This window comes from Sinohyriopsis cumingii, chromosome 9 (assembly GCF_028554795.1).
Source record: "Sinohyriopsis cumingii isolate HCF-2022 chromosome 9, ASM2855479v2, whole genome shotgun sequence".
In the NCBI taxonomy this organism is placed as follows: Eukaryota; Metazoa; Mollusca; class Bivalvia; order Unionida; family Unionidae; genus Sinohyriopsis; species Sinohyriopsis cumingii.
In genome coordinates, this window is record NC_142969.1 from 52,409,170 (window position 1) to 52,425,277 (window position 16,108).

The window sequence follows — 16,108 nt, forward strand, 5'->3', positions numbered from 1 at the left end:
ATTCACTAAATACCATCATGTGTTGGACAGAACTACACATACTTTGTATTCAGTAAATACAATTTTGTGTTGGACGGAACAACACATACATTGTATTCAGCAAATACTATCATGTGTTTGACAGAACATCACATAACTTGTATTCAGGATTTTTCCACATTATACAGATTTGATTTTCATCATAGTTATGGATATAGGTATGGATTATGCACTAGTACAGATCATTTCACAAGTTCATGATTAAAGTTTGTATTAAACAAATCAAGTATCTGTACTTATTGACCCACTTTGACTCAGATTTTTGAAATTATTGCTTGATGAGCCAGTCTTTTATCTAGCTTTTGGAGAGAAAGTGTCCTAGATGTTATTGTGTAGAATTTAGAGGCATTTATTACTGTTAGGATGCCCAGTTTTTTATTTTTATCTTTACTATAAGCTAAGTCTTGTTTATTATATCAACAAAATAATGAACATTTGTATTGAATTCTTTTAAATTACTGCAGTAATTTTTTATTTTATTTCTCACTGAAATTAAGTTATAGTTAAATTAATTTTCCATATTCTTATTCAGTATATGGCTGAGAGTTTCTACAGATAAGAGATAACCTACACATAATGTTTTCCTTCCAGGCTGGTGCTGCAGGCCACCCAGCAACATGGTTGACTGCTTCCAGCAAGTTGTCACTCTATGGTGCTCATAGTTACTTCCTTAAATTGATTTCCGAAAAGTTGGGTGCCTCCTTCTAATGGCAATAAAACAATAACTTCCAAGGACTTTCTGATCAAGAGCATGCATGAAAAATCAGTAAATGTTGTATGAGACATTGACTGGAATGGAAGCTGATTTTATGAAATGTTGGTCAGGAGAACCAGTCCAGCTTCAGTGGGGTATCGGGACATAAGGATACAGCTGCAGTATAACTTCCAAGGACTTCCAAATTTTGTCATAGTGCAATGAACCATTTAAAGCATAGCTAGAGAACAATTTTTTTAAACCTTCATTAATCAAGCAGCTAGTTAAAAATGTAACATTGTAACATCTTGAGTAATTATACATATCCAATTCATCATTAGATTGTTATTCACTTATTCACTTGGTATGTAATATCAGGTGGCTCTACCAGTCATTTTGCACATATGTGTGTCTGTATGTCTCTCCATAACATTTTCTTTTCCAGAGAAAAACTCAGAATGTTAAAATAATTTCAGCCAAGCTAGGTACACATGTCAAGCTAGTTGCAATGGTGTCTTGTCATACTTAGAATTTTCAGCATTCAGTATTGTTTGTTACTCTAGAATTATTGTAGATTAAGTAGTATATGACTTGAGAGTGGTGGACATTTTATTAGGGGTCTTTACATAAGTAGAGTGACAGAGGAGACATATCATCTCTGTATGATCAGTGTTGTTATAATGTCATATTTTAAATGAAAACTTACTATTTTGTAAGTGCAATGAAATACAATTTTAATGGAATACATTTTTAGATCATGTGTTTCATTTGTAGATATGTCTTGTTGTTTGTAGAAAGTTTACCTTTCTAGAGTATGAAATGAATTTCAATCCAATGAGCAAAGCTCACCTTTTATAATTGACTGTTTATATGTAATTAATGTACTTTTAAACTGACAAGTGTAATATGTTATTAAAAAAATTATTTTACGTAGATACTTTCATTATACAGTGAAACCCATATAGAAGACACTCATGGGACCTTAAGATTTTGTCCATTGTGGACATGTGTCCCTGGTATAGAGTTTAAATTGTAATGTCCTTATTGAACAGGTGTATTTTGTTGCAGGATATAAATTACCCTACTTGTCTTTTTCATCTACCATCCCTACATTTTTATAATTACATAGACATTCTTTTTTCCATGTATTATATACTAACAAACATTTCTTTTCCTCTCAATTCTTTCTATTCAGAAATGTATGTAGTTTTACAGGAACACGTTGCTCTGATGTTACAACTATTCCCATCTTATAAGATCACCCTCCTCTGAAGCAGGATTTTGTCCTTATAAGATGTGTGGTCTTTCAAGAGTGGTATCAAACAAATATAAATGATAATTACATGCAAGGAAGGCATGATTAATTGTTAAAGGTTTAATATTTAATTTAAAAATCAATGCATGCTATGGGATCATTATGATAAAATTTGAAATATTTATAAGTAATTATTAATTGCAGTAAAAAAAAAAACATTTAAAAAAACAATTTAATAAAATCTAGGTACAAATATCATTCTCAGTCTATTCCATTTTCCCACCACTTTAGAATGTGTAACTGATGTTTATTTTAATTTTTGTGGCACAAGATTTCTCATTTGTGATCAAAGAACTCTCTTGTTTTTTGTTTAGTCAGATTGTTTTTCTTTGTCAACCTAAACTCAGAATGCATGATATTTTTCAAGGGTTTGCAAGAATTTATTCCATGCCACAAAATGATCAGTATGTACAATGGAAATTAACTTATCATATGATCGACTGGCTTTAGTCTTGAAAGTTTTCAAATGCATTTCTTAATATATGAGAAAAAATTCATGAGGGCTCAAATATGGTGACCTCACTTGAGTTAAACAGAAGGTACTTTATTGTTATTTTGGTACAAATATCAGTGTCTTGAATTTAGAAATCAACAAATATTCATGTGATTTCCATCTCAAAACCCCATTATATGTCCATGTGTTAGATGGACAGCCATCCTATAAAGCTGCTGCTGAATACAGTTGTCAGTTTCATTTGATTCTGACAATAAAAGTGGGTGGCCACTGGTCAAGAGACACCACTACCTGAATTTGTCTGGGCAACCTGGTACATCTATTTCTTGTGCTTTATGAGTGATGGAGACAGCATGTAGACTTGTCTGAAATGCAGTTTCAGGTATAAGATGTCTTCATTGATATGGAACATGTTGATTCCTGAGAAGAGAGCTTAGAGGAGCTGATGAGTAGAGATAGAGTTGGTTCAGCTACAAATGGGATTCTGCCCAACATTTCTTCCTAACGGTTCCAGTTTTTACCTCCACTATCCCGTTTTATCTATAGTTTGCACACACGGAGACTTAAAAACCTTTACATAGAGGTTTCCATTGATGCAGGTTTTGACAGTATTTGTTGTATGAGAATGGGGTAGCTAGTGTCTTTAAAGCCTACATGTTTGACAGCGCATGAGTGACCAGTTTTGATTAACAGAATTGTTTAACAGTGGTTGATTAACAGAATTGTTGTCATATGTTTATTTCATGGAATTATTTCAGAAAATGGGAACAATTCACCAAATTTTTCTGTTTTAGAACAGAATCTTCAATTTAGCAGATTTTTTCTGTCATTTATGAAGTTTATTTGAACTTTGTTAAATTTCTGCTAATTATTATGAAAATATTAACTCTTATAATAACTTTAAATATTTACCTTTATGCTAATAAATTCTAGATATGTTAGATAAGCATTTAGATGTAAATCAGATATCATTTTAATTCATTCCATTACTAACATGAGTTACATCATTGCATTACTGAATTCCACAATATATTATTGTATTTTGTTCGCAAATCTGCTGCTTATTCAAGTTAGACCTTTACCTTTATTATGGCATAACTGTCTTAATCTGTGCCAAGGGCCTATCTGTCTTAAATATATGCCATTCTAGGGTCCATCTGCCTAAATTTGTGCCAGAGCGCAGCCTGAAAAGTTGCATTGTATCTTCTGGTCCTTTGGGTTTTTTTTGCATTAATTATTGTGTCCTTAATCATATTCTGTCCAGTTTTCCACAAACAATATGTTTCCTTGTCATTTCTTTACATATAAGCCTGCACTAAATTTCTTTGATCTTTGCAGGCACAAGAGTTTGACAGATCTGCCCTTTCTCGTTTATGATTCTTATTACATAGGTTTTCTTCACTGCAAACATGAAAATAACTTGTATTTATTCAAATGATTGTACAATCACAACTGTACAAATGGTCGTACTATGGTATATTTGTCTCAACTGCTGTTATAATTTCCCTGTGGCAAATTCTCTTAATAAATATCATATACATAATGGTTAGCTGCTTTCTGTGGTCAGCAGTCAGGTGTTTCCTTACCACATAATGTTTTTTCACAGTTTTACACAGTCACCAGAATATATGTGCCAATAAAACCTGAGGAAGGCATTGCTTAAAGAATTATCATGTGAATCAATGTACAAACATTTTTTTATCTCATTTGAATAAACTGTGCTCCAGTCACAGTCTCATTGTGACTTGAAGGTGTATGTGAGTCAGATTGAAAGCAATGTAGTTTTTATCATTAGGTATATGGTCAGAACAATTTGTTTTCAGGATAGTGGGAAAAGTAGTTGTGTTCTTGCAGCAGAAATGGAAGTTATCATTTGTGCCAGTGTGACGGGTACAGTGTAGCTTGATATTTCTCAATAGATCCAAAAACACCAAATCCCAGATGATCTTTCAATAACATATTACCTAGTTGTTTTAGTAACATCATTTTTCATTGGCCATTTGGCTTGCACATGAGCAGAAGACTAAAAGTTGGATTTTTTTAATTATTTTTTTTTTGCTAAACGGAGCCATTATTTTTGTATTGAGACCTGTCTTTATTCCAAATAACCATCTTATTCTACTTTTTGCAAAGGTTCATCTGTCTGTTTGCAGTTCATACCGGTTTGCCTTAGATCTAAGACCAAAAAGTCTAAAATCCGGACACAAAATTTGATTCCAACCTCGGGTGAATTATGGGTAGAAAAAAATCAGGTCCAAAAAATAAGTTTTTTTATCAGTATTTTGTAGTGCAACTAGATATTCCAGATTATTTGGTATCATTGTAGAAGCTACATCTGTCTACTTTTCTATAATACCACCCACTTTAGTGTATCATGCATGACCTTGACGCTACAGAGCTTGGCAGTAGGTTACTACCTCTTGCCACGTTAACTCGTCGCTAGGGGTTAATGTGTTAATCCAGGTACTGTTTAATGTGTGAGCAGCTGTTTCTAAGTGAATTTATAGAAGTTAGGCAACCAAAGAACCAGTCCTTTGTTCACAGTCCAGTGTAAGCTGTCAGTTGTGAAATTAGCGTTTTGTCATGGAGCACAAAACAAGCAATAATCAGTGATTTATTTTAAAAAGAGTCTATGATGATTTAATTTCTGGAATAGATCAAAGTCAGTAGGATATACCAACCTTGAATGCAACCAAATAATGGGATAGGACGACTTAAACACATATTTTATGATTTTGTTAAATTGTGCAAATTCCAAAATTTGTTGATAACATAATAATAATAATATTAGGCTCATTATTTTTTCAGAAACCAGTTTTGAAAGATAAACATGAATACTTATGCAACATGTTTGAAAGTCAGTTTTGCCTTTTCTCATGGGAGGCCATTATTCAGAGGGTTGACTGTATGTTTAAAAATCCACTTGTTCAGTACTTTAGAATAATATAGCATCATGTTTGCTTCGCCTTGCTGGCAGTAGCATTAGCACATTATCAATATTGCCTACTTATCTGAGAAAAAGACTGAACACTACACTATAGTGAACCCTTGTATTGATCATATTTCATTATAACTGTTTTATACACCCGTCTTTACCAGCAATGTTTTCAGTTTACAGGCTGTTTTGTACAGAAATGTGTTTTAATTGACACACAAATGACCACTAAATTGTGTTTGTGGTGGACAGGTTCTTGCTACATAGATTGAATTTGAAACAAACTCTGGGTTATTTGTTTGTCCTTATTGAGGAAATGACACACACATTTATATATATATATATATATATATATATATATATATATATATATATATATATATATATATATATATATTCTTTTTTGTATAGATATATGCTTAGTTTTTCTGTGTAGAGACATTTGCTATATATTCCTTAAATTTCCATTCCCTTTAATTTTGTATACTTTGACAATCACAACAATTCTAACTATTTTCTAAAATCTGATATTTTGGACAGATAAATCTTTTTTCATTAGCAAATTTCAAGTATTTAAGAAAATGCTGATAACTTTTTGCTCAGATTTGCTTGCACACCTGGAGATTTTTGTTTTAAAAAAGAGCTAGATAAAAGAGTATACTGTGTATAGTGTTCAAAATATTTTAATTTCCTATCATGTCAGACATTCCAAATTTATCATTTATTGTAAACACTTGACTAATATATTGTGATCAAGTTATTTTTTATGCTGTTTAACTGCTATTCTTTAAAAGAAATTTTTTAAACCATGTTTTGACTTTTATGTCTTTTATTCTGTATGTGCTATTTGTTTTCCTTTGTAAAATATTTCATTGTTTATATTTATAATAAATCCATGTTAGGAATTTGATTATGTACAAGTATATTGTGACATTTTAACTAAATGGGTATTTGCAACAAGAATGTAAATTATATCATATTTTCACTTTTTACAGTTTTCATTTCAGCTCATATACATATTTTCAATATTCTTAGGATAAATCCAGTAGGACAAGTATCTGCTACCCAGTTTTACTTTTTTAGATTGTGTTTAATATTCTTTAAATATTTATTGAAAAGTCATAATCTGAAGATTTATAATTTACTATGTTTAACAGTAATTCTGACAGCTTGAACTATTGTATCAGGTTTTTTTTTTCAGTAATACCTTTTCAGTTGTACCTTTAATGTAAAGTTTACAAATTTATCAGTTATATCATAATAAATTGAAATGTTATTTCATGAATAAATATCTTTAAACTATAATTTTTCCATGATAAGCGCACATAATGCTACCAGTGATTGGTGCTAAGCTGACTAGGAGGGTGTGACTTGAGAAATTTGTAGATTTTGCCCAATGTATCTATGGAGCTGAGTGTTTAACAGTTTTCTGTGAGTGTGTATCTTGAGTTTACTTTAGAAGGCATGGATCTGTAAACAACAAATTGCAAATTTGCGAAGATTTGCAAAATTAAAGCTTAAACGCCAGAATTTTATTATATGCAAATTCAGATCATAATATAGCTAATGTTTATTGTTTTCTCACAAAGAGATTCAAGTCTTTTAAACACAAAATGCCAATTTAGTTTTCTTTCAGTTTGAAGGCCATGTTTAAAAGCATCCGGTAATGCTACAAAAGTAGATAGCATATGTTTGATTGGTCTTTTCTGCCTGTGTTAAGAAAAGGGTAAAAATCAAACACTACTAGACCCAACAGTCAGTAAGATCACAGTAAGGAACAGCTTTCTTCAGTAGCAAGTATTTTCTGGCTGACACCAGGTGGAGTTTATAGAGGGGTCCAGTCATTTAATAACACATAAATGTTATTCTTGCTTTGTCTGGCCATGTATTGTCAAAACATTGAAGCAATTACTCAACGTCAAAGTTGAGAGTCTGTTACTTTGTTAAAATTAAGTTAAAATAAAGTTAACTTATGTCTTTGTCAAAGAGTGCTAAATTTCACTGAGTTAGATGTAATCAAAACTTCAGAATGGTGCAAGTTCAGGAATTTGAATAGATCTGAGGCATTCTTATGCATTTCATCAAGGGCTGCTAATGGAACCAGAAGCCACAGGGGTTCCTTGGTTAACTTAGTGGACTCATATATGAAAGGATTTGGGTTTGAATCCTACAATCAAATCACCCCAGATCCACTTTATGATTTGCCTTTGAATAAGGAATTATGTTTCAATTATATTGGTTGTAAATAATTTCCTTATGTTGATGTACTGTAATGCACCAAGCAGAATTCAAACTATCACATTTAAGTGTCATTTTAAATTTGAACTTGAGCTTCTTGCACAGAATATTTAAGAATAAGGCTCAGGATCAAGTACATTGTCATTGATGAAACAAAAACCAAAGAAATTGACTACATTGTAGAAATACATTATATTCCAAGAATTTCATTTTGCTCTGAATATCATTTTTGAACACTTTTAATCACATTAACAATGTTTTATAAACTCATTTCATATTTTTTTCTATATTATCCATGAGTATATTTATCATATAATGCCATGCATGAATTTATAAAATAGAATAATGTCCAAGGCATCCATATGTATTTAAAATATATTTCACTTCACCATCAAGCAGTATATTAAATGAAATCACTGATTTTTTATCATACTATGAAAAAAATCTAAATTATGTGATCTTTCCAAATAGAATTTACAGCACTAGAATCAAAAATGTCTGGCCATTCTTAACGAAATAAATTATATTAGTTAATTAAATTAAATTATATTAGTTAATTAAATTAAATCATTACTGCATCAAATTTGCAAATGATAGAATTGATTTAAACACTGTAATACTGCAACTATTTTTACACCTTTACATAAAAATCTGTAGCAACCAACTCTTACTTATTTTTACTTAGTATGTTTTGATATGAAGAAAATGAAAGTTTGAATGTAAATAGAAAGTCACTTTATGAATGATCACAATGTAATGTACGTTATGAATATTGTTATTACAGTACTTTATAAGTACGTGTTATATTCATATAGAAATTATGAAATTAACTAAGACATCAATTTTGAAATAGAACAATGTGCACAAATCAAAATAGTTCAAAAGTTATCTGCTTTTTGAATGCCTGCTGAGGCATGTAAGTTTATTATTAGCCATAAATTCATGCTTAACCTTTAAGTAAATGATAACAGACTTAGTGTTTACATACATTTTTGTGTAACAAGGTTTGTTGTCAACATATTGAAGTAAGTAAGAAAATATAGTGATTGTGAAGAATAAGCTAATATCAGAACACTTCCTTGCTAAAATTCCCTTTATTTTAACACAGTCTATATTGTAAGGTGAGTATTGTCATGGATCCCATTTTATTAGTTGGTAGTATCAAGTACCTCATTATAAGGCAGTCATTCTATAAGTCATTGTACCCCATTACTTACATGGATGGGCCGTAATGAGGGAGTGGTTTATTATGACAATTTTTATATAAATACATTTTTAATGAATGGGTACAAGCAGATTTTGTCTAAGTACTTAAATGCAATATGTATATGTGATGTTATTGAGTTGGTATATTTATTAAGAATTTATATTTATTATGAAATTATTGGTTTTCATGAGAAGAAAAAAAACATCCATGACATATTTATTAATTTGAATCAAGAAATAGTGAATCATATTTCTTGTAAAAAGACAAATTTAATAATTATTGAAGTAGCTGTATTGATATAACTGTTGGAGTGAATGTTACACTTGTATACAAACTATTTTGTTTATTTATTGTCATTTGTACAAGCAAACTGTGATATATCTTGTTATTTTATCATTAATTATTTTAATTGGCCTTTTTACAATAATTTTAGTGATTTTTATACAACATTTTTAAAAATTTTCACTTTCCACAGTTTGTTTATCATTGAATATGGACAAACCAAACTCATGATCTTAAATAGAACATATATTGTTTTATGATGTGTGATTAAACATTCCCTAGTTGTTTTCTCACTATTTACTTGTCTGACATTTTTGTTTGCTAACCATTCATTTTGTAATATGCACTATAATCTTCCTATATATTTTATCAGAGTTCTCAAATAGCCAAACACATATTCTGTGTTTGGTACCCATGTTAAAATTAGGCAGTTAAAAAAACAGTAAGAATTATATAGTCAGAGTATTTCTTTTCTCTTGATTTTGAACAAATAATTCTAATTTTTATTCACTTAGTACATTTTTGTGTAATAGTCATTTTAATGTTGAAGCCTAGGATGCCCATTTGAGAGTACCTCTGAGGGCACACACTTTACAGGTTTTGGCCAAATGCTGCTGTATTCCTCCAGGCAAATTCGCAGATAGTTACTATTAATTTCTGATGCAGACAATCTATACCTGTTACATTTTAAGGAATTTATGTTCCTATTTTACTGGAAACATTTTGTCTTATTGGAAATACCAAGTTCTAATTATCAGCAATTATCACATTTTAATTTGATAAAATAATGTCTCTAGTAGTGAGCTCATCATGACTACTGGGGAGAAATGAATTTTTGACTGAAGAGGAAGGCTTTAGTGCTTATGTTTTGTTGCTAGATGGACTACTTTTTTAATGATTATGTTATATAGGTCAGTATATTTCATGATTGAACCTAATTGACAAAATGTTTTGTAAATGAATTATAAATTGTACAATGACAGATTCAACAAATTGTTTACTGCTCTACATTGTTCAGTATAAACTGCCATAGTGGCATGTTTTGTCAAAGCTAAATAAAAATACTTAGTACTAATTGATTTATATTGTTTTATTTAACAGTTTAAGGGACATAATACATACAATCAGTAGAAGTCAATTAGATACCCATATTGCATTTGATAAGTTATTAACTCACATCATCACCCTCTCTTCCATTTTGAAATCACTGAAACATGCTACAGTTAATTGTTAGGGAATGGAGATTTCTATTTTCTCATCAAAGTGAATTCTACTTCACTGGAGACTGGAATGGTTGAAGCCTAAATTCACCTCCAAAGTTTCTCTTACTTAGAAATTCCAGTACTCATTCACTCTATTGCATCCTTCTATCTTTTGAATGTTATCATAATTGGACAGTTTATTTTATTCAAACTAACATTTCAGCTATGCATTGCCTGGGACCCAGCATTCAGAATCCATTCAGATCCCCACCTTAAATATACACTTTTTAGACATGGAAAGACTTAGCTGAAATGACAAGAGAAATTTGTGTATTCATGGTACAAATGTTCCTTACAAAGTGAGAAAAAAAAATCATTAAGATAATCTAGTAAGAATTATTTAAGGCCTTAAAAATCAGGGCAGTTTCTTGAAATTAAGGTAATCTTCAATTGGTATCCATCTGAGAGTATTGAATAGAGGCTATTCAGATGTAATGCATACATTAAATTAACACTGCCATAATTTGTTTAGTCTCTGTATGTAAGAATTCCAGGTTTCTCTCCACACAACACAGAAATAGATACAAAATTGAAACATGCAAATTTATTGTGCACTTTTTGAATCACCTGATCTGACATAAAACCTCCAACCCTTTCTATAATTCTTTTTTCCTGAGATACTTGCATAAAGTTGTTTCAAAATGGCTGAATAGTACAAAGTATGATGAATATGGATATGTAAACATTGGGCAGATTTACTAGTTTCAATTTTTGTAACATATACTTTTAAGTACATTTCTATACTTTTCAATGCTCGTTTTGCTAAACAGATAAAATTAACTAAACTCTTTGATTAATAGTATCACTAATTTTAAAAGGTCTAAGAATAAAATCAAGGTTATTTCACCATCATCAACATTCTTTAACTAGCAACCATTCAAACCAATAGGTGCTCTAACACAGGACCTACCAGGATGGCAATCTGATTTACATGAGGTAATCAAATTATTTATTACAAAAGTCATAGCATATGTGGTCAAATACAAAATACCTTAAAGATTGTTGCTTCTGAAATATTGAAGTGTTTAATTTTTTGAAAATAACATTTTCATCTATAAATAGGTAAGGGTCCCGGCAATCCCAAATCACATCAAATTATACAGGTTAGTAAGCATTTTCTTTCACTACTATTATTTGAGTATATCTCTTTCCCATCTGAGGGTCATTACATTAAAGAGCATGGCGAATAGTACTCTGTCATTAATAGTCCATAAAATAATACATGAATGAGTATTTTAAAAATTCATCAAATTTGCAAAGGTTGAAGGTTATATTTCTCTTATCAAATGCATACAACAAAATGTATGTTGACAAGGGAACTTAATCTGTGTAGTATAATTCCTGAGATTAGATCGTCTTTCTGCAACATAAACACCTGCTAGACCAATTAAAGGTAGATGTAAACGTCTCAAGATTTCTTATTTTAAGTTGATTCTATCGGTTTGTTTAACATAAATTTTCTTTTTCTTTTCCTTATACAGTAAGAGACAGTAGTTACAACCAAGTCATTTTATATCGAATCTTCCCCATTGGTCATGGCGGTATGATACATCCATATAAAGCATGATGTCATATTAATCACACCATACACGTAGAAACAATTGTTTTATTGAGAGTCCGTTTACAGGCCCATAATAAGAAACATTAGATCACTGGAACTAATGTACCAACTATAAACAATACAATAATTAACTTTACGAATCAGACATACACACATGCCTACAGCAGCAGGGAGGGTGAACACTCTTTGATTGATTCACTCATTTTTCTTCAAATAAAGGCTTCCAAGAGCAAATCGTTGGGAAAAAGCCTTATTTACCAAAAATAAAGCTTCCTTAAAGATTAAATATATCAGCCACGTTAAGATGAACATCGTGAACAGCACACAAGACGAGCCCTCAATGCTGCTGTATAAGTTAAAATATTTTGTCAAGGCCGATTTGTGAAATATTTTATCATCATAAATTAAAATTAGTAATATATCAATAACAAATGGATGTTGGAGAAGCATATACTACTAGATTAGCACGAGAACGACTAGAAGCAATAAAGAAATATCTTCCCGTGAGAGATTCTGTCAAACGAAAAATACGAGCGCGAGAAGATGCAGAACAAGGTTTTGCGGAGTCATCTGAGTTGTTATTCAAACCTATCACAACAACCACTGAAAGAGTTATATGGGGAGATATTAAAGATCCTGTTGAGAGAAAAAAGGTATCCTTTCAGCATTAAAACAAATTGCAGCTCAAACTCAACCTGGACCTCCACCTCCAGCTCAAGCTCAAGCTCAACCTGAAGCTGAACCTGATCCTGTTGATACTACTGATGACGAACATGTTGCTCTTGATAAAATTTTTTACTGAAACTGGTGCATTTGCGGTAAGTAAAATTACATTTGAAAATACTAAAAATATAGCTGAATTTGGTGCATTTGCATATTTAAGTTTTCCATATAGAACCGGATATTTGAAACCCGAGTATTTAAAAAGTGTCAGTACTCGTAAGACCTGGGCTGATTGGTTATATAAATTAAGACGAAATATTCCCAGGGTAATCAGTGACGATATTTATAATGGTTTTAATGAGGGAATAACATTACAGAAAAAAATTGATCAAGAAAGAAAGGAAGAAAAAAGGAAAAAAAAATAATAAAACGAAAATTACAAATAGTGGAACAGGAACATGAAATTTTTTTTCAAGGTGTGGAGAAATGGAAAAGTGATCAAGAAAAAAATCTTCATGTCAACTTCCTCCACCTTTGCAAATACAACAAAAAACAATACCTCAACCTGAAAAATCACCACCATCACCTGATATAATGTTTTCTGATGAAGCTATTGATACTTTTGAAGATAGAGAAAATTTAATTAATATTGCTGCGTTTAATTATGAACAAAGATATATATATATATATATATATATATATATATATATATATATATATATATATATATATATATATATATATATATATATATAAAACCAGAATTTGTTAATAAAATAACTAAAAATGAGTGGATCCCTGCAGTATATGTTGCTGCTATGGGAAAGAAAGCTGATGCATTGGATCCGGGGTATAAAAAATTTATGGGTGAGGTGCAATCAGCAAGGATGAAACAATCTAGAATGAAACCTCAATAATCAGAATCTCCCGATGATAAACCTGGCGCTGTAGGTAGTGGTTTCGGAAATAATTATATTTGTCCTGATAATGTTGTCAATGATGTATCACGATTAGAAGTTCTTATTGGAGGAAAACGAGCTGGAAATAATTCATCAGAAATAATCAACGAGGCAACTGATATCAGCAGAAGACTATTTCAAGGCGGCATCATGGATATTGGTGTTTATCGAAATCTCATTGATGAAATTATTGATGATTACAGCGACTAGTTGTTGAATAAATAAATAATTAAATAAAATGATTATACACGAAAACCACCGTAGACCTAAGCCTGTTTGGGTAATATATTCGCGGTTACCAGTATATGAAATTACTTACGGAAGTGGATTTGGTGATAATGTTAAAGGTTTTGACACGAGGATATCTCCTAAAGCAGGACCTATCGCGAACAACTATCAATGAAGGCTATGGATTTTATTAGTGATAAAGCCACTGCTGCTGTTGGTAATATTGCTAGTAAAGCGTTTAATTCCATCAAAGACAGAATATTAAATTTAATACGCCGAAAAAAAAGTCCGGTGAAGACCAGCGCTGATGTTGTTCCGGTCAAATTGCCTAGCACCTCTGTGATGCCTAGTGATGTTAGTAAGGTAATAAATGATGCAGCAAATCAAAAACTAGCAGCGTTGATAAATCAAGGTGTAGAAAATCAAAAACTAGCAGCGTTGATAAATCAAGGTGTAGAAAATCAAAAACTAGCAGCGTTGATAAATCAAGGTGTAGAAAATCAAAAACTAGCAGCGTTGATGAATCAAGGTGTAGAAAATCAAAAACTAGCAGCGTTGATGAATCAAGGTGTAGAAAATCAAAAACTAGCAGCGTTGATAAATCAAGGTGTAGAAAATCAAAACCCAGCAGCGTTGATAAATCAAGGTGTAGAAAATCAAAAACCAGCAGCGTTGATAAATCAAGGTGTAGAAAATCAAAAACTAGCAGCGTTGATAAATCAAGGTGTAGAAAATCAAAAACTAGCAGAGTTGATAAATCAAGGTGTAGAAAATCAAAAACTAGCAGAGTTGATAAATCAAGGTGTAGAAAATCAAAAACTAGCAGCGTTGATAAATCAAGGTGTAGAAATTCAAAAACTAGCAGAGTTGATAAATCAAGGTGTAGAAAATCAAAAACTAGCAGAGTTGATGAATCGAGAAGCCGAACGAGCAAATACGAGTCTGATATCGGGAAGTGGTCTTCGTTTTAGAAGATAATCATTTTATAATAAAATGATTAGGCGAATATCCAACACAGCTTTCGACATGGATGTACAGGTGCGTAAAGATGAATCAGTACGCGATTATCAATATTATTCATATGATGCAGCGATGCCAAATCAACCTGGACGAGTCGAACTACAAGTTCATGATACAAGCAGATATTTTCTGCCGTCTGAGGGATTTATTGAGGTTGCGGGTATAATTGTAAAAAACAGATAATAGCGCATATGCAGAAGGTTTCAGAGTTGGTTTTGTTAATAATGGTATTATGACATTATTTAAAGGTGCTATATATATGAATGATGGAAATGAAATTGAGTCAATTTATAATGATGTTGATATTGCTACAACGGTTATAGGCCTAGCGAAGTATTCAGACAATTATGGTAGATCAGCTTGTCCAATTATAATGTTTGCCATGGATGATACTAATAAAGCTGATCATAGACCGTATATTGCAAGAAAACCAAACAAAGGTGATAACACTACTGACGCTGATGTGGAATCAGTAGTTATAAGTGCTAATGATGATTTTAATTTGGGATTTTCTACGAGCAAAAAGATGTTAACAGGCAATAATAGAAGGTTTTCTTGTGCAATTCCATTACTCAGATTTTTGAATTTTGTAGAGATATCAAAAAGGTAATTTTCAGGGCCAAACACACAGTTGTTCTTTATCGAAAAGGTGATAGTAACGATGCCATCTGGAGAGAGGCTGGTAATGCTGGTAAAATAGTTTTATCTAGCTCACATTATGGATGCCAGTGATGACTCCATCGCTCGTTGAAGAACAAAAGTTACTTTCCTTTATGGATCAAGACGGTAAATCAATATTATCGTGGTTAACAACAGATACTGATAACATCACTAGTAGAGTAACTGATACTTTTACTTGGAATATATCATCACAGCAAGGTATTTCTGCGGCAAGACACATCTTTATTGCTTTTCAACAAAATGAACGATTTAACAATCAAGAAAGAAATCCGATGGCATTTGATCCTCTTGGTGCCAGTGAAGTATCATTGAGAATAAATGGACAACAGGAACCATCTGGGGAGGTATCACTAAATTTTGCTGATAATTCAGTTGCGCGTGCATATTATCGTTTGATGAGTTATATGGGACGAGATCTAAATGTTGATAGCGGTTTATCCGATTTATTATTTTTCACTAGAACATATTGATTTAGTAAGACAGTCCGTCATTGATATACAATTCAAAGCGAAAATACATAATACGGGTCCTGCTGATTTTAGACCGATTGCTGTTATACTTAGCGATAAG

The 16,108-nt window shown here is 31.5% G+C and overlaps 1 protein-coding gene across 1 annotated transcript in view; it reads left to right on the forward strand.

Moving 5' to 3' along the window:
• Nucleotides 1-10,239, forward strand: part of LOC149791814 (transient receptor potential cation channel subfamily M member-like 2) — a 172,903-nt gene extending 162,664 nt beyond the window's left edge. The window contains exon 35 of the mRNA XM_089969476.1: nucleotides 631-10,239. Within this exon, the coding sequence (XP_089825602.1) occupies nucleotides 631-747 (117 nt within the window). The 3' untranslated portion in view covers nucleotides 748-10,239. The remainder of the gene's footprint in view (nucleotides 1-630) is intronic.
• Nucleotides 10,240-16,108: the final 5,869 nt, after the last annotated feature.